Here is a 19920-nt window from a genome sequence, read left to right as displayed (position 1 = left end):
TTTTTTTAACTAAAAATTAAGACTTGCTCATTAGCCTCTGTTAAATGCTTTAGCTTATGCAATTCTTTTTGTTACAGATCATACTCAAGTTCTGTGTTAACAGTACAAAAGCTTGATTAAATTTCTTGGTGTTTGTACCTGTAATCTGTTCTATGAAGCATTGTCTGAAGCTGCTTCTGACGGATGGAAAAGGTCTTTCTGCTCATGTCAAAAACTCTGTACTGACAGTTAGGCACTGTGTCTACAAGAAGGATATACCTAGGCTCATTATGCCAAAAAGATGCTTAAGCTTTTAATGTAATGTGGAGGAAGTGCAGGCCTTCAGTTTTCCTTTTTTTTCTTCCTATTTTTATTTCACTACTATTTTTGATAGTAGAAGGATAAACCATCTGCCCCACAGAAAGTGAGAGTATGTAGCCAGTTTGGCATCTCTTAAAACAGTAGGTTTCATATGTGCATTGGAAGACACTACAGTAGACTAGATTTCTGTACTAAGAACTTAGGGGGTTTTGTTGACTAGGCAGTACACAACACCCTTAAGTGAATTGCATGTGATGAATCCATTGGCTGCGTAGAATTTGTTCATATGCTTACTAAGATCACGACAGTTGTTTTCAAAATATGAGTCGAAGTGTGGAAGCTTCACTAGTATAATTAACTGCTAAACATATTTGTTGTATTAAAATATTCATATTTAAATAGTTTTTCTGTATGTAGTTATTCAGTTGTTTGTTTTTTGTGTTTTGTTACATTTAGACAGGGTCACTTATCCATGGTTGTACAGCTGATGAAATATGGGGCAGATCCGTCGCTAATTGATGGAGAAGGATGTAGCTGTATTCATTTGGCTGCCCAGTTTGGACATACTTCAATTGTTGCTTATCTGATAGCAAAGGGACAGGTAAATTTTAAGTAATATAATATTTAAATTGATTCTACTCAAAATTGGAGTAGGAAAATGATTGAAGCCTATACCTATCATTCAGAAAATGCAAAATACTTGCCTTACTAAGTATAAAAATAATTCAATGTCTTTTATTGTAGACTACAGTATTGATGTGCCACCTGCCAGACTTAATTTCCTCTGATAGTGGTCTGAGTACTTTGGCTTTAATTCACACCTGTCTAGTGTAGTATATGGAAATTCTAGCAGTTATTCTTTTACATTCTTTAGTTCTAATTAATTTAATCTTTAAATGTTAACAGTGATGATGATAGCAAATATTTTAGAATTCTTCACAGAATCATCAGGTTATACATGGGTAAAGAATCTAATGAAAGAGTTGACATAGGTCATGACTTTTTTTACACCTCAGTCTGCAACTTTTATTTATTGCTGTTACTAATTTTGTGTTTAAATAACAAAAACCAAAACAACCTAAAACCTTCTTGCTAGGCTCTTATGTTACTGCTAGATCTGTAAAGTGTGTATAGCATATGTACTCATTACTTGTTGTCTCCCATCCTTCATTCTGTATGCCAATGTTCATGTTCACCTTTATGCTACTCACTCTATTATAATTTGTAGATTTATTCACCCACAGAAATGTGCCTGAAGCACAAATTTTATTTACTTTGTAAACCGTATAGAAAAGTCAAAGCCCTCCGCTTGTTTTACGGTCTTGCTAATGCTGTTCACACTTTGGTATTCTGCTTATTCTTTGAACCAGCAAGTGAGATATGATCCAATGAGTCAGATAGAATATGACTATGGAATCAGTGGCTGTGGTCTGTGTAAAACAAATACTAAATTTGTTGCAGAAAATTATTTGTGCCTTTACATGCAGAGAAAAACCAAACTATTGCTCCATGCAGTATTCAGTCTGTATCTGAGAACTGTTTGGTGAAAAAGTATTTAGTGTATGCTAGAGAGTAAGCTAGGCATAAGAAGTGACTGATCATATATAATTGCTGTTTTGTAAGAGATAATGATTAGAGAGAAATGCTTTTTCATCAGGAACAAGTTTTGTATTTTGTTCACAAATTACGTATAATTGTATGTGGGTTTTATGTTACCAGACAGATCTTGCAGATGTTATACAAGTGTGTACTTGTTTAAAACATAGCATTAATGAAGTATAAACGTCCTTTAAAATATTCTACTGTGATTATGAAATCTCCCTGTAAATGTTTGTTTGTCCTCATGTTTATATACATATTTATCCTATTCAGCTGAGCATGTAATACCTCAATCTGAAAGAAGCTGTGTCTTTACATGTGTACATACATAAACACATGAAACTTGCTTTAAATTTTAAAACCTATTATCTTGCAAACAGCTGTCCTTATCAGTAACTTTTAAAAGAATGATTCTTATTGAATCCTCCAAATGTTATCAAGTATGATTTTTGTATCCTTTTCGTGCCATAAGTTTGAATTAATTTTAACAGTAATTTTTGGCAGTACTTCAGAAAGTCCAACTTTAAAATTATGTATTGATTTTTATGTTTAAAATACAGTAATATCAATAGCATTGTAATAACAATCCCTAAACTCATAGCTCTCTAGCTATACTACATAGAACTGCAGAAACTAAGGGAAATAAATGTTTCTACTTCTTATTTTCCTTTAATAAGTACATACGAGGTCATTAATCCCCCCACATCCTTTGTGATGCCATGAATTGGGTTTGGAAAGTTGAACTGCTTTTGCTTGTGTGGGCTTACCATATATACTACTTGCAAATTTTTTTTGCCTTTTTGTCTTTATAGAGACCAGGTTCTCTTATATCCAAAGAATAGACTTGCCCTTGTTCTGAACCTAATTGTAGTACCTGTGTCGTAAATGACAACTAAATAAATGTCAAAATAAAGGTCAGTGTAGGCTGTTGTGCTTTGTTAGTTCTTCTTAAAGTTCCTTTGAAAGGGGATCTGCCTCAGCCCATGTTGTACCTTAATATGAGTAATAACTGCAGCCTGCCTAGGTAATTTATGTGCAGGGAATAGTCTGGAGCTCATGGCTTGTTTGTTGTTTTGGTTTTTTTTTTTTCCTTTTAGCTAAGTGTCACCTAGTGTGCAAAGTGTACTTTTGATTTGTCAGGTGGAATCACTGAAGGAATCGTTTTATTTACATCCAGGCAATCAGGTCCCTGCTGTTATGAAGAATTGCTTTTCTATATGAAATGTAAAGATGAAAGAGTGATTGTTCATGTTACAGTAATTAGTACAAACTTCAAAATATGTTGTTCACACAGTGGGACCTGTGAATCAAAGTCATGCCTCTCAAGGATGAATGAGCTTCAGGTTAGGCTGTAGTTCTAATTTCCTTCACGATCTCAGCAACAGGAGGTTAAAATGAGTGCCAGCATTTGCATGGTCCTACTAGGCTCAAAAGGATCTAATCTATACAGGTACTGTGGGCAAGCAGACTTGGATCCTGGTCTCAACGCATGTAACTCTCCCCTGAACAAACAATATGATAAAGTAATGGTTTTCTTTCCATCGACTGCTTTTTATATTTTAGATTTTTTTCTTAAATCAAGCAACGGAGTAAAAGCTCTGAAATGTAAAGTTATCTGCAGGCTAGGGATGTTTTCAAAGCAATTATTTGGAAGAGCTAAATTGGACTTTCTGGAAAACAACTTCCTGGGTCAGGGTAGCAGCACCATGAGCAGGGATCCTGGGGTACTGGGCATTTGGCAGACTACTGGAGTGGAGGAGAAGGTTATGGGGGTGATGGAAAGCAACATCATCCATTTTCTGGGTTTCTGTCCGTAGCTTCTGTAGTAAAAAAAGACTTTACTGAAACACTTTCAGCAACGTTTCCCACTTAAGGACTGCGGGGAGTAGCATAGTAAATACTGACGTAGCGCTCTCGCCTCTGAGGAAAACTGTTCAGGTCTTGCATTATAAGTTAACTTAGAGTAATTTTGTTGGTGATGGTCTGTGGAACTTGGACAGATGTGCTCGAGTCTCATCTGTTCAATGTATTCAGGAATTACTAACTTCTATGTTAGTGAGGCAGGGATCTCAGGATACCTAAATACTTTAGGTAAAGAGCCTTTCTGATGGATCTGAAAGAATTGTCTGGATGGTGCTGTCATTCTGTGGCTATGTGCTGTTAAGTGTAATAATGGTGATTTTTTTTATATTTTTAGCCATCAGTTTAGTCAACACTTGATTGTAGATCAGTTTTATTTCTGGGTAGGTTGTTTTTATTAATGGCTTTTTTAAAAATTAAAAATTTTCTAGCATCCATTAACTTGATATCCAGGTATGTAACTACCTTTGGAATGGAGTGAACTAAGGAAAATTGCCTTGCAGGTGGAAAAATAGATGGAGCTAGCATTCAGTAGGATGTAGGATTCAGGCCATAGTATTTATGCTAATTTGTCAAGTATCTTATTAAATATTGGTGCATTATTTTGGTTTTTTCCTGCTTTTGAGTGCAATAGTACACCACCTGTATGTATCTTTTATGTTGAAGAATAATAGTAACATAGAAATGACTAGTCTTACACAGCATGACTGTTGCTTAGTTTACAAAATAGATTGGATTGAGTACCTTTTTGCAATAGTGGTGTTTATGTCTGTTTTCATTTTTTAAATACTATTTTATTACGTACTAAATCTTGCTAATTTTTCTCTAGTTGGTTAGTCTTAAAATACTGCTTCTCACTGCAAACCTTGTCTCTACTGGATCTTGAGCATGTTTACTTATCTCACCAATTTTTTTTTGCTTTTGCTTTTTTAGGATGTAGATATGATGGATCAAAATGGAATGACACCTTTAATGTGGGCAGCTTACAGAACACATAGGTAATATCTCGCTGCAGTTTTGACTTTCCCCTGATGTTAGCTAGGTGGCGTATAGTAGTGACTTGTTTTGATTTTTTTAATATTTTTTTTCTTAAACTAGTCAGTGTTCTTTCCGCAACTGCCACTTTATCTTTCTTCATTTATGATTGTTGTGAATTAACCCCATTGTGATAAATCAGCCCCGCTCAGCCAGTGGAATGGGGAGGAGAATCAGAAGTGTGAAAGTGAGAAAACTCACTGGTTGAGATAAAGACAGTTTAATAGATAAAGCAAAAGCTGCATGCCCAAGCAATGCAAAACAAGGAATGAATTCAGTACTTCCCATGGGCAGGCAGATGTTTAGCCATCTCCAGGACAGCAGGGCTCCATCACACCAAACAGTTACTTGGGAAGCCAAAGAGCATAACTCCAAATGTCCCCCTTTCTCCTACTTCCCCCACCTTTTATGGCTGAGCACAACATTACAAGGTGTGGGACATCCCTTTGGTCAGCTGGGGTCAGCTGTCCCAGCTGTGTCGCCTCCCAGCTTCTTGCCCACCCCCACCCGGCTCGCTGGCGGGGCAGTCTGGGAAATAGAAAAGACATTGATGCTGTGTAAGCAGTGCTCAGTGACAGCTAAAACACGGGTGAGTTATCAACACAGTTTTGGTCACAAGTCCAAAACACAGCACCATAGGCACAACTATGAAGAAATATTAACTTGATCCTAGCCTGCTCAAGAGAGAGGATATTATGCAGAGGTACTCACTTAATACGAAGTGTTCGTTTACAAAGTAAATCTTCCTGTGGAGATGATTGGCAAAAGTTGGTTTAGAATAACAATTCTCCAAAGAGCAAATTTGTCTGAATTAGATTCCTGCCTAGAAGGGACGATCTCCCTCAATTGTTGAGAGGAAAAATGGTTAGCTTTTACAAGTACCTACTATTACCAACATTATTATCCTATTTTATTTTCATCTTTTGGAATGGGAAGTGGGAATATAGCATGTTTTGAAATTTGTTTGTTAGCTGCCAAGTATATAATCGTGTGCATGCTTTTACAAATCTGTTAATATTGTTAGGTTTTGGTAAATGAGAAAACAGAATTGTATTAACAAACGTGTTTTGTGACATTCCATGACAAGGTGTCTTATTGAGCTCCTTGAAAAGTCAAGAGAATTGTGGTTGTGCTTTGGTGGGAGGGGAGTTTGAGCCACTCATAATCATCAGCAAAAAATGTCACTTTGCAATTACATAGTGTACCTGATTAATGTTCTTTATAGAACTCATTAACAGTAAGTCGGTATGTATTTGAGTTTATCTTCTGTAGATCTAACAAGAATTTTCTTTTCTAGTGTGGATCCAACCCGGTTACTACTTACATTTAATGTTTCTGTTAATCTTGGAGACAAATATCATAAAAACACAGCATTGCACTGGGCTGTGCTAGCAGGAAATACTACAGTTATTAGTCTTCTGTTAGAAGCTGGAGCTAATGTTGATGCTCAAAATATAAAGGTAAAAACTTGGTCTGTTTTTTATTGTAAGTGGTTTCAGGCAGAAATAACAGAGCTTATGATAAATCTTAGTAATAGATTGTTATTTGTGGGTGTGGTAGGATCATGAAGACGGAGAAAAAGCCATGCCACTGATGTTTAATTTGGGAATAACTTTTTCCTAACAGTGATGCATAAGCACTAAATCTTCACCTTCAGGATATAAACAATTTACCAATGGATATGTGCAAATACATGGGAATGGGGTTTAGACTGCATGCGTGAAGACCCATGCGTTTGGATGCAAGATTGGAAATTTGACTGAATGTCTAATAGTGAAGTTCTGGGGTGACTCCCTGTTTGTTGGATGTGAGACATCTCTGTCCTCTTCCAGAGAGGTGACAAATGCTCTAGTATATCTCCCAGTGGCAGTAAGGAAGTTGGGAGGCCTAAAAATACCAATAGGAGTAAAATAAGGAAATGGGCTCTCTTTTGCATCAGAACTTTTAAGTTGCCTGATCACTCCACCAGAACCTCTTAATGATGAATCTAGATTCAGCACTGACAGAGTCCATCCCTAGCCAAGCAGTTGTTGGAATTTATGCCATAGACTTGGAGTCTTACTGTAAGAGCTTCTTCAGCAGTGAGAGGTGTGCCTGTTGAACATGTTTTTGTCCATTGCCTCTAGACTATTCTGTGTATCAAATTAGATGCACTCCACCACCCAAGCTGTTTCTTCTGTGGTGTCAGAGAATTCACTTTTAGAAAAAGAATTCTCTACTCAATTTCTCTTCAAATATTTGTATTTTCCACTTGATGAGTTTTACTGACGAGCTAACAGTGGTTACACTGGAGATACAGCTGTAAATCTACATTTATAAAATATTAAATGCTTAATTACATTTATTTGACTTTTCACCATTTTTCCCCTACTGATTAAGATGGCCAGGGCCTGTTTTGCTTGGCCGCAAGTGATAGAAATATGGTGAAAAAGTATATATATACACACATCTGTTTTCTTGAACAGCATGGAACAGTCTTTTTAAGAATGCAGTCAAATTTTGCTAGTAGCTTTCTAGGTCCTACATCCACTTCAGAATATCAGAAATACTGATGATCATGAATGAAAACTCACTAGAAAAACCGCATGGCTTTTCCCATGTTTAAAATGAATCAACTAACCTCTTGCATATATTGATGTCACTATGTAATAATTATTCCTGGTTGGTAAGGTCAGTCGTGTGGATGAATTGTGCTTCTAGTCTTACTTGTAAGCGGTTGAAAAAGTTTTTTTTTCTATGCCACCTAATGGTAAGATTAAGGTATTTTTGGGGGGGGGGGAAAAAATCAGTGTGTCATACCTTGCCTCCCTTGGCAGACTGATTAGTGTGATTAGAGTTTTAAAGTCACCACCTTACATACGTTTCTGGACTCTTATGAAACCTGTAATAAAAATTCATATGTTTGACCAAATGAAAAAGTATCTGCTAGCCTGAACCAGTTCATGGTCTTTCCTTCTTTATTGACAGACAGCAGCAGTCAGTAGAAAAATAGGGTTTTGAACTTGCTGGATCATGATATCTTTCCAGTCATGCCAGAAGACATGTGCCTGGTTTTATTAACAACTGCCTGCTTTCTGCAGTGAAGTCTAGGTTTCTTGCATGCCTTCTCAGGTTTGTAGGATCTTCAGAGGATCAAAATCATTCTAGGAATGGCAGTTTTACCGGCCTGCCAGTGGCTTTATAAATAACATGCTGATTTGGGTCATAATAAACATATAGGAAATAAAAGAATTTGTTGATTTTTTTTTTAGGTATATAGAAACTCAGTTTTGTGCTTCTCCTTTGGCTGTTCAGCAAAAAAGTTTTCTTTGAGCCAAAACCTGGTTAAGTGTCTGGCTCATGTTTCCCCAGAAATAAAAGGAATTTTGAAAGGCTCCTTTCTGATGCAGTCACTTCCAGATTTCTGCAGCTCTGTCTATTGCAGTCCTTTTCTCAGATAGCCCATGAAATTGACCAAGAATGGTGGAAAGACAGCAAAGGCTTAAAGAAATACACGAGCTAAAAGCTGTTTGTCTTTTTCAAGTTATGAAGTGGCTGAATGTTAGGTGTGAGCTTTGACCTTGTTGTTACCAGCTCTAGGCAGTCTGTGTTAGAAAGGCACATGCTGCTGGTCACTTAGGTTTGGAACTAATTGAAACCAGTCATCTCAGTAAGGTGGTCATTTTACGTTGCATAACAGTTTGAGAAGTAGATGAAGAGTAGCATTCTTACTCTATAATAAAGCTTGCTGCAAGTCCTGTTTGTGTTATTTATTCTCTTCATATTATGTTGTACAAGAAAATACTACTTTTATTTTGGTAGTAAGATACTTTCCTTTTTGACATCTGGATTACAGTTGGGAGTTGGAAGCTGCTTTTCAGTACTCAGAGTGGGGTGTTTGGGGGTTTTTTTGTTTGATTTTTTTTCAAGGAAATCATCTTGCCACGCAAGATTGGACAGGTGAGGACAGAATTTCACAGGGAGTCAGCTTACCACTGGGGGTTGTGGGGATACCTGTACATTTTATTTAAATATAAGCAGAAACTCCTTTTTTACTAGAGAGTGATAGAGACCTAAAAGAGCCCTTATGGTTTAAGGAAGATTTATTTTTAACCTGTTAACGAATCATTGAATGGACTTTAGATGTAGTTTTGTTATTTGCAGTGTATCTGTAGACTTGTCTGTGGAAGTCTGCATGTAAAGTTCCCTGTGGTAATGACTCTTCAGATTATTCTTTCTATCTAAACACGTCAAGTATGTACTATTGAAGCCTTATTGCTTGCTGGCAAACTAAGCGTGTTACTAGATAAAGTTCCCAAATTTTAAGTTGTTTTTTTTTTTTGCTTTCTAAGCAAGTCAGCCATCCACCATCCCTGTGAGTACAAGGAAAATATTAAAATGGCCAGATGATGAGAAACATAGTCAAAGACTTCTTTAAAGCTCCCTCAATCTTTTTATCTAGGCAGTTCCTAGGTGTCTCAAGGCCCTCTAGTGGAAGGGATGCTCAGCCGGACCCCAAGACAACTTCAGGATTTACTTGGGAGATCAACTCCCAGAGGGAATTGCTTGTCCACAGGTAATATTTACAGTCTGGATATATAAGGTGATATTAAAACAACAGCATCTCTGGAGTATTCCAGATATTAGCAATTCAAGGTGCTATTAAATTTATCATGAAGCAGGCACCAGAGCTCGATTTCAGGCATTTCTGTTGAGGATGGAGTTACTTTAATTTGTTTCTTAAACATCTGGCTAAATAACTTTGAAGCCAAGTTAAAAGTTTATTTTTTTAAAACTGATTTTGCTAGTTAAACTTCTCGCACAGAAGGGAGTGTGAGATCCTGTTAAGTAGCAAAAATCTTCACCTCATAATCTGTAGTCTGTGCTATTTACTCTCCTTTTAGAGATTTGGAACAAGATTTCAAGGGCAAAAATGACAGTTAAGTACTCAGTTCCCATTGTTTTCCTATGGGATATAGGTAGCTAACTGCACTTTTTAATCTTTGAAATCTCTTCTGTCTGTAGTAATTATTGCCCTTTCTGGGTAATTTCAGTTTCTGGTACCTGTCTCACTTTTTTTTTAGGAGGGGTCCGAGCGATGGAGGATTCAGCCATTTTTCAAGCCTCCATGAATGGTTTGTTTAGGAGGGGAGTTAACTCCAGTAGAAGAGAGGAGAGGAGTCAAATGCAAAACTGAAGCTGGAGGTACCTGCAATTGGTTGTCTCTTGCCTCCTCTATAATTTTAGACCCAGTCAATAACTTTTGTTTAGCTGTCTTCCTAGATGTTTAAAAAGCAATAAAATCAAATTGGTTTGGTAGGCACCTTTGGCCCCTATATCTCTCTCTGTTTCTCTCTTTTGCTTTGTCAGTCCTCTCTGAAAGTAGGGAAAGAGGAAGCACGGACCATTTCTGGCTTAGCACCCAAAGTACGTGAAGCACAAGCTAAGCATAAAAGCTCAGTTTTGGAATAAGTTGGACATGAGCATTCAGTTTATTTTTTCCCATTTTCTTCCTAGGACTTCAGTGACTGAGATGAATATAAGAACATTAAGCTATTGGAAGAAATTCCTTATAGAAACATTCCATGGTATTAGTAGCTTCACTCTGCCAAAAAGACAGAGAATTAACTGAGAAGTCAGGCTTTAGACTGGGAGAGTTTCCATGATCCAGTGGGTCGCAAGTTCTTGCTCTTTGCTTGATTTCTGCTGCCTGTCAATAGCTGAGGGGGAAGCACAGTCTTTCATTTACAGACTAGTAGACTGTGTGTAGAACAGTGAAACAAATTTGTTATGCCAAAGGCAACAATTATTGCTATGTCATTACATACTGTCAGGATCACACATTTAATGTTCTACTTGTCCACGTGTGTAGTTGTGAGAGAGTGAAAAAGACCAAAAGGAAGGAGTGATGTTTGGCATCAACTAGCTTAAACTGATTCAGAATTTATTATTTTCATCTTCCAGTCTTCTGTTTCAAAAGTGCTCTGAATACCTTTTATTTTTAAATTGTTTTTTCCCCACTTTTATACTTCTGGCAGGGAGAATCACCACTTGATCTTGCAAAACAGAGGAAAAACGTTTGGATGATCAATCACCTACAGGAAGCAAGACAGGCAAAGGGATATGATAGTCCATCCTTTCTGAGAAAACTAAAAGCTGATAAGGTAAGAAGTAGTTTAATGCTTACTTAAATCAATATTACTGCTGCTGTTAGTTTGGGTGGGTGGGTGTTTGTTTAAGGTAAGCCGTTCAGTACTGTGGTTTCCCTGCATTTTGGTTTTAGGAAACATCTGGTTATGACAAAAGTACTTGCAAAATTAAAACAAAACAAAACCCAAGAGCTTTATTCAAAGCAGGAGGCAAGAAGCCTCCACACAATTACCTTTAGTTTTTGTGCTAACTAAACGTTAGGAAGGTATCAAGTGGTCTGGTACTGTTGGGGATACCCAAGATTTTCACAAAGCTGACTCTGAAGTATCTAAAGAAAGAAGCATTTTAGATACTGTGACTGATCTCATCTCTAGTTATGTAGTGTTTGTTGAATGAAAGCAGCAGTCAGTCTCTGTAGTATAATGTAATACGTGAATCTCTTATGTTGAGGCTTTCTCTTCTCACATTGTTATTTAATATAAATAAAATAAAAAGTGCAGATAGGAGGCAAGAAATGAGGGTATGAAGGGTAACATATTACTCTTAGCATGAGGAACTATCTACCTGCCTATAGTTTGATAAGTTACCTAAGGTTAATATTTTCTTACCAGGCAGTGTGTTGTGCTGGGTATTAAGTATTGCTATCACTGATTTGTTACAACTTCTAGATTTAAAGATACATTGCGTCTTGGCAATTAAAGCTCTGGCTACAGCCTGTGCTTTAACGCTGTGGTAATATAACAACGTAGTGATTATTGACTTTAAGTGAATTGTGCATTGCATTGTGTGTATGTGTGCGTTCTGACTGTGCTTGAATATCTGGAAAGAGTTCAGTGCCTTCATCAATAATTGTATGCACATAATATAAGACAAAAAAGACCCTATCTTTCTTCATAGACACTTCAGGATGACTGTATCAATTACATAACTGCAGTCTTGAAAGTTCACTGAGATTACCATGTGCTCTGTAGCAGTTCATACTTTGACAGATTCTTAAAAAAGAGCTAGTTACCTTTATTCTGGATTAACAGCACTCTCTAGAAGACAGTTCTTCTAAAATAAATTACTGATGTATTAAAAACTTTAGGAAGATTTTTTTCCTTACACATTCATTGGAGATATGTAAATACAGGAAATGAGAAAAATTCCTCCCCCTTTGTCAAGCTTCCTGAAAAATTGAAGTTTTTTGTGACTGTCCTATTTATTATAGAATATTATTTATTATACAATCTGTTCCTGAAAATAGAGTTACTTACTGATATTTGTTTCTATATAGGAATTCCGTCAGAAGGTGATGCTGGGAACTCCTTTCCTAGTTATTTGGCTGGTTGGGTTTATAGCAGACCTAGACATTGATTCTTGGCTCATTAAAGGGCTGATGTATGGTGGCGTTTGGGCTATGGTGCAGTTTCTTTCAAAGTAAGTGTTTTATTAGGACACTGTTTAATGTGCACACAAGAATTATTTTGCTGGCATCTTTATTGGATAAATAACCTTAAATTTCTATTTTTTGTGTGTGTTTTTGACATGCAACATTTAATTTTTTTGTTATTTTTTTTAATTACCTTTTCTGGGAAAGTTCTTGTGTGGCTTTAGCTCTTGTAATGCTCTGTTGTCTTCCAAATATCAATGGAGTTACCTTGGGTGAATACCACTGAGCTAATAGAGGCTCACAGCAGAACAGAAATTCAGTCGTTATCCAGAGGAGGGTGCTGAATGCCTGTCTACAAAGACTTATCAGCGTGAATTTTGCAGAAAGCAGTCAAGGGGAAAGCTACTAGAAAGGAGTAGAGAAAGAATGTGCAAGTCTGCTATTAAAACCTGTTTTTTTAGCATTGAAATACCCAAAGGCATCTAAAGAGATTTGTAGAGAGAAATGAAGCTGGAGTCAGATTTCATAGCTGCTACTGTTGTGGAAAGGTGTGACTAAAGAAAAAAGGCTGCTTTCTAATAACTTTTTTGTTTTTTACCTGATCATAAAGAATTTTTGTTGTGTTTGTGGTTACCTGTAAATGCACCTACATGTACACATGCACACACATACACATGCAGGCATGTTCCAACAGATTTTCAAGATCCTTAGACTACTTCATCTATCCTTTGCTTTTCATTATGGTGTGTGGCATATATAGAAGAATTTAACTATCTTCATACGTAGGAGCTTTCTGCTTCTCTGGCATTGAATGTCATGTTTTTTAGAACCACTTGCTTTTCTTTCCTTTCTATTTAAAGAGGAGAAGAAAGTATATCTGTTCCCTAAACCAAGCTCATAGAGTTTTAGTGAACTTAGTATGTGAGGAGGGAGATGGGAGGTCATCAGACTTTTGCCTCTGCAGGATCTTGGAGATTATCTGTTCAGTCTTTTTGTCATCTCAGAGGCTGTACAGCTTGCTGACCTCCTCCCACAAATAATTTATTTGGCAATGCAAATCCTCAGCCATGCCTCCTTCAGGAAGCAAGGACAAGATTTCTTAGTTTCTTAAGATCTGTGTTTTCTCAGATTTTATTTTTTTTTACCTACCTGGCATGTATTCAGGATTAACATTCTTACTTATCCTTATCCTTTGCTTAACGTTCAGTATAAATACTTTTTGAAGTGTTTTTCACAAAGCCCAGGTTTAAATGAAACCTTTGCTGTTGTTCTAGTAGTATTTCCTTTCCCTGTTGAATATTAGCAAATCTGCTTAGCTGTGTTTTCCTCCCTACTCCTTTCACACACACAAAAATGCACAGAAATTGCTGAAATTTAGGTCACTTCTGAGTAGTTACTGTGTGTCCAAATGTATATTCAATTATTACTCGCCATCTTAGCTTATCTTCCTTCCAGGATTTTCTCAAAAGACCTAAGAAACTTCTATTAGAGAAGAGACAGTTACTGCAGATAGTAAAGGAGTGAGACGAAAACTACTTGGCACACACTTTTGTCTGTGGCAGCCCTGAGAGCACCACCAGGACAAAAAGCAAAATGCATTAGTGTAAGGATGTTTAAGCAGATGGTGGAAGAACTTTTATTTCAAGGAATTTAAAAGTTTAGAGTGTGACTTTAGATATGATTAGCAAGTTTTTCTTGGTTATGGAGTAACCTAATCATCTGCTTTGACTCAACTATATTCAACTTTATTCAGAATAGTCTTTAAAATGTGAGAGTATAAGAAGGGGGAAATAATTCTGATGGCTTAATTTTTTTTTCTTTATTAAAGTAGGAGCATTCTATCGTAGAAGTTGGGAAATCCTAGTGATATGGGAAATAAATTAATCTGGGTTTTTTTCTGATGTTCTATTAGCAACTGTAACAGAAGCAAAAGATTCAAGAAGCTGAAATATTTCAAATATGTAGGCTGATAACACCGAAGTCTCTAAAGCTTTTTTTTCTTGCTGAAGTAATTTTAATGGATAATTTTCATTTTATGCGTTTCCAAAATACCTTTAGCCCTGAAATCTCATAAGTAAATGTGGTTTGCAACCACTGTCCATGTAGGCTAGGAATCTCACAGGTTTCTAACTGTTTTCACAGTGTAGTTTTAGCATGAGTACTTACTCATTCTACATTTCTTGTCCGATTCTTGCAATACACTTCAAAAGCAAATGTATAAATTTTACTTAAATAACTTTCAGTCATGACCCTTCTTCTGGATGGGTTGAAAACAGGAATTTCTCATGAACTTGAAAGGTAACAGTGAGGAAATGTTTTTATGGCATATTTTGCAAATCCCATATAGTATGTTTTGTAATGGCAAGTGTTTTTCAGAAGCAGTAGTTCAGGATTTACATTTTTGTGAGTTGAAATGTATGTGACGTTGTTCCTGCTTTACAGGTCATTCTTTGATCACTCCATGCACAGTGCACTGCCTCTAGGAATATACTTGGCAACGAAATTCTGGATGTATGTGACATGGTTCTTCTGGTTTTGGAATGATATCCTTTCTTTGTGTGTATAGTAATAAAAAATATTTTTTCATGTTAGCAGTGTGTTGTAATACCTAGATATATCCTACATATATGAGTAAGAAAACAAACTAAAATTTTAAAATGGCAATCTCCATTAAACATTGCTTTCTATGTTGATGGTGATTATTTTATTGCTTTTAAAATGTGCATGCTATTGCTTCCCTTCAGTAACTGAATGATTTTCCTCAAAGTCGGCTTACAGTAGTCTGAAGAATTCCTGTGCATTACTATTTTCTTAAGTGGGGGAAATGTAAGCAACTCCATAAAATATATTCTGGCTCTAAGGTGACAAGGTGTAATTCACTGCATCCTTAAACATTGCTTTTCTGAAAAGCAGCAGGTAATTTCATGGTACATATCAATTCCAGTGGAATTAGCATTATAGTTTGTATTTTTGTAAATCTTTGTAAAGATTTTGGAAAATCCATTCCATACAAACTTCAGATACATTTGTTAGCTGTATTTTCAGTCTTTGAACATGTATACATTAATAACAGTAGATTCTAGAGATTCAGTGTATACCCATCTATTTATGGTCTTGACTGTCTAGATATCATCTTTTTGTACTCACAGGGGTAGAAATTGATTCAGATTTCACTGAAGAATGTCAGTTACCCACCTTAAGGAAATAGTTTCAAATTTTTAAACAACTTCCTTTGGCATTGCAATTACAATAACCGTGAAAACAAAGTAGAGATTTAGTGTTTTATTAAATGTTTAAAACAGTTCTTATAGTTGTAAATAGTTGAAGTTAACTTAATATTTATGATGGATCTTGGCTTGACTTTTCTGGAAACTGGTTTTCTTTTCATCCTCAAAGGAATTACCATGAGATAGGATAATAGCAGTGCAACCCTTTTATCATCTTGTTAATATGTGCTCCAGCCTTAGCTAAATGAACTTCATGTTTTTGGGTTGAGAGCAGAAAGGAGACCCTGCTTCCATGCTGCCTTTGGCTTCCATTCTGACAGCATTTACAGAAGTGCTGCTGTGAGTAATAGCAGTTCCGTGTGACTGGAGATGACTGCTATTTGACATTTGAAAAAAAAGTAAAAATGAAAATCTAGTCACTGTTAAAAAAACAATAAAAACATTTTGATCAATATTAGCATGTGTGTGTCTTGAAATAGTTATGTAGACACGGTGATCCTACTCCCAGTCTCTGCCTGGACTTATTTTCTGTGGTTTTACTCAATTACATTTACTAGTAACTGCAGAATGAGGAAAGCGATTATGAAGTGAATATGGAAAAGTAATATGAAAAACATTTTGAAAAGCAGTAGTTAAAAGTGTGTGTATATATATTCTCCAGTTTTTATGGAATAGAGTAGAACTGTCAAATATGTTATGCCTCTAGACTGAAGTTGCTTTTCTGTTCTTTTTGTTAAGAAAACCTGACTTTTGGCAAATAGTAAAACAAAAGTTTCTGAGGCAGTTACAGTGACTACGCCATCTCACTTATATTAGCTCTCCGTACCTTGTAGGTTTCCTTTAGAAACTCATATTTGCTAAAACTACTGCATGTCGTGGGTTGCAAATGTTGAGCTACTGTAAAATGCTGACATTAACATCAGCTTGAACCAAATCTAGAGAACATATGCAACTTGAAATCAAAGTCCTTCACCATATTAAAAATGGCTGCACAGCCAACACTGCTTGATGGTGGCCTCTATCTTGATGTGGAAAGCTGTCCCTTAAGGCTGGTAAATAGCTTTTTATCCTGAAGATTGTATTTTCTTCATATTTGTACCAACTTGCTTAGGTTTTTATTTCTGTTAGCTGTTCTGATTAACATAAGTTGAAGTTTGGGGGTGTGTGGTGTTTGGTCACAGAATAATGTTCATTGTCCACTAGAAGTAGTAACCATAGGCAATTCACTATCCTAATAAATCTGACTTCAGGATGTCAATAAAATACTGTACTGCTGCTGTAGTTTAAGGTAGGTGCCTCAAAACCTTCACAACAGTCTTTCTGCACACAGAAGTAGTAGTCTAAAAACTTCAGTTACTAATTGCTTTCGTTAGAGCTGACACAGTTCTTTGACGAGAAGTTTTAGAGACTTAGCGCTTGAGGCTATCTTCCTTTAATTGATGATTTTTAATTGGAAGTCTTTGTAATAAGATTCCGAATTCATTTTACTACTTCTGGAAAATTGCCCTGTAGCTTTATTGGAAAAAAGAAATTACATACCTGCTCTATTTTTATAGCATGAAGCACAGCATTGTGGTTGGAGAAAGGATTGTTGTATTTTTACAGCTTTATATGATTACTTACAGCAGACCAGAGTATTGTAACGGTCAAGTGATAAAATCTCTCCTGGTAGTTTTCACAAATTCTGACCATCTTTTGCTCAGGAAAAAAGTTTCTAACCTTAATCACAAATTGCCTTACTGGATCTTCATATTAAAAATAATACAAAGGTCTTAACTGCTGCAAGTGTAACTTGTAATATTCAGGTGTTAGGTAAGAATTTTCTTCTTTTGCAGCTATGTTGAAGTTGTCTGGAAGATCATTTGGTCTTCTGGGTTTAATCTTTAATGAGACAGAAAAGGGCACTCGAAACAATGTATCATGAAGAGTAAACAAACATGAAGATCAGCAGTGCATTTTCTTGAATTTCAGGGTGGTCACGTGAAAAATATCTATAAATTACAAGGCTTAACGATGTGTCTTCTACAAGGCCAATCTTGAAAGGAAATTCAAAACAGTTTAAATGAATCTAGCATACTACATTTTTTTCATTCATAAATATTTTCATTCTGTTAGGTTTTTCTCAGCAGCTTCTGAGTCTGGTATATTTGTTAAAATAGAAATCCCATTGTTGCTGGGAGTGAGGAGGTTATGATCTCTGTATATATGAGTCTATAGTCCTATGCTCCCTGCCACTGTTTTGCTGCTTCTCTTTAACTGTATTTTGCCCATAACTGAGGACAGTTATGTCCTGTTTGGTTGGTGTATTCTAATCTTCTGCTGTTTGCAGAGCAGAAGGGAAATACCTCAAAAATACTACACACAATATCACTGTATTTTAATTTAGGTTTATTTTTAAGGGGGGGGGGGGGGGGAGAGATTTAAAAGCACACTTTCAATTACTTGAAATTAGATTTTCACATTTCATTCTTTTTCATTAGCATTTAGAGGTAGAACATTCTCGTGTCCTGTAAAAGTTCAGGGCACGTGTGCCAAGTTCATACCTTAGTTGCTCATGCAGTCTTTTCAGTTCCAGCTGAACAAACAGTGCCTGTTGTGTCGGAAGGTTCTTATACTGCTCTGGTTTTCTAAGATGTCAGGGTCTGCTGTAACCCAAAATACTTACAGTATGGTTTTTTGGTTCTACCACTTCCATTTAGTGCAAATGGGGGTGTGCAGTTTTCATTAATTAGGCTTTTTGGTATGGGATACTACTTGCAAAGCTGAGATAATGAGATGATAAAAGCCGGTTTATAATTTTAAAAATAATGTATCATTGACTAATACTGTGTTGATTATCTTTTTTCAAATATACTTCATGTATTGATGGGTTTTAGATGAAAGAAAAACACTGCACACTTGCAGTTAGGGATCATTTTAAAAACTGGATGTAAGAATTCTTGATTTTCATGCTTTCACAAAGTGCTTACAAAAGTGGTTTAAAACTGCAACAAGCCAACTGGTACAGTTAAGCAGTTAAGAACAAAAAATCCCATTTATATTACCAAAGTTACCTTCAAGGAAAACAGCAAAAAGCCTTGTATGCAAAAAAGAGAATCCAACAGCCATGTTTGTAGAGGAGCCAAAGACCCAAAAAATCCAAACCCCAGACCCAGCTATCTGGAGCTTCTGCTGTTCCCATGTCTAAATACTTCTACTAAATTTAAAAAAAAAAATAGAAATATTCCAGGGTGGCGGAGATGTCAGTGAATTTATTTTTTTTTTTTTGCAAACTAAGGGATTTTTTTTTGTGTTTGATAGAAGATGGAGGTGGAGAGCTTTTGCAGAGCTTCAGTTGATTAAAAAAGGATTTTTGTCTAATAAGTGCCTAGTCAAATGAGGCTTGTCATGTAGCTATCTGCTGTTACTGACCTGGACTCTTGGATCCAAATGTGCAGCAGTTATGAATTGATAGCTTCATTAGCATGTATTGATCTCCGACAGCTTACACTGGCTGCAGGTTTTTCACTTTAGGAGAAAAGGATTTATTGCTGGATTTCTAGTTAGTGGAAGGGAGCATCTTGGTATATAATGTGCATTTTGGCTTGGTTTCAGACTCCTGTATGACATGTGGCTGTGACAGCAGGAAGGTGCATGTGTTTGTGCCCTTCTAAATAGGCTGCAGTTCGGGATGAAAATCACGTTTACCTCATTCGTGGGTTGTGAGGTGCTTGTCTGGTTTAAATTTTCTTTTAAATGAGATGGTCTTTTTGGTTGCAAGTGGTTTTGTGGAATAATTTTCAGCCTGTTGTACTTGTTCTAATAATAAAAGGATATTGATTAGTACTAAAGTGGGAAGTGTTGCATGGGTGTTTCTGCTTTGTCTCTCACAAACTGGGGAAACCTCATAAAAGGCAGCAAATTAGTTACAGGGCAGAATGTGAATGTCTGCTATATCATGCATTTTGCAGCCCTTAATATTGTCATGTATTTATCTTTGTGTAGTTGGAAATGTGGATGTTAGGACAAAATAAGGCACTCTCTCTGGAGTAGGAATTCCCTACTTGGTAGCTAATGCAAACCTACAAGGGTTTCTTGCGTATGGGGGATTTTTCAGAGATGTCTGTGATACAAGTTGCTATGATTTTTTTGGAAGTAAACTTCAGAGGGGAATTCAAGATAATTTTAGATATGTCTAGTGTGGACATCCACATTGAAGTTAGTTGTTTAAGCTCTTTTAATAGCCAGTAGAGAAAAATAGCCACTTGTAGAGCACTGCTTCTCTGACTTAATTTAAAGATCTTGTTACTGAAGATAGATTGGATGTGGCTTTTTTCTTTGTTGTGTACGAAGGCATACTGAGTAGATACAAGGTAGGTGAGATGAATCCCACAGTTCGAATTGTTTTATTTACATCAG

General features: G+C 36.3%; 1 protein-coding gene across 3 annotated transcripts in view; it reads left to right on the top strand.

Moving 5' to 3' along the window:
- The window catches only part of ZDHHC17 (zinc finger DHHC-type palmitoyltransferase 17), a 71944-nt gene that overhangs the window by 34842 nt on the left and 17182 nt on the right, over positions 1–19920 (top strand). For all 3 annotated transcript variants that reach the window (XR_005104367.1, XM_037388343.1, XM_037388344.1), the window contains exons 5-10: positions 757–901; positions 4693–4757; positions 6092–6254; positions 10812–10937; positions 12200–12342; positions 14738–14838. Coding sequence is in view for 2 of the 3 variants with exons in the window: in XM_037388343.1 (XP_037244240.1) it covers positions 757–901; positions 4693–4757; positions 6092–6254; positions 10812–10937; positions 12200–12342; positions 14738–14838 (743 nt within the window). In the remaining variant the exon portion in view is untranslated. The remainder of the gene's footprint in view (positions 1–756; positions 902–4692; positions 4758–6091; positions 6255–10811; positions 10938–12199; positions 12343–14737; positions 14839–19920) is intronic.

Source organism: Falco rusticolus, chromosome 5 (assembly GCF_015220075.1).
Source record: "Falco rusticolus isolate bFalRus1 chromosome 5, bFalRus1.pri, whole genome shotgun sequence".
NCBI classification, from domain to species: domain Eukaryota; kingdom Metazoa; phylum Chordata; class Aves; order Falconiformes; family Falconidae; genus Falco; species Falco rusticolus.
Note: the sequence above shows the minus strand (reverse complement) of the source record. Positions and strands in the feature narration are given on the sequence as shown.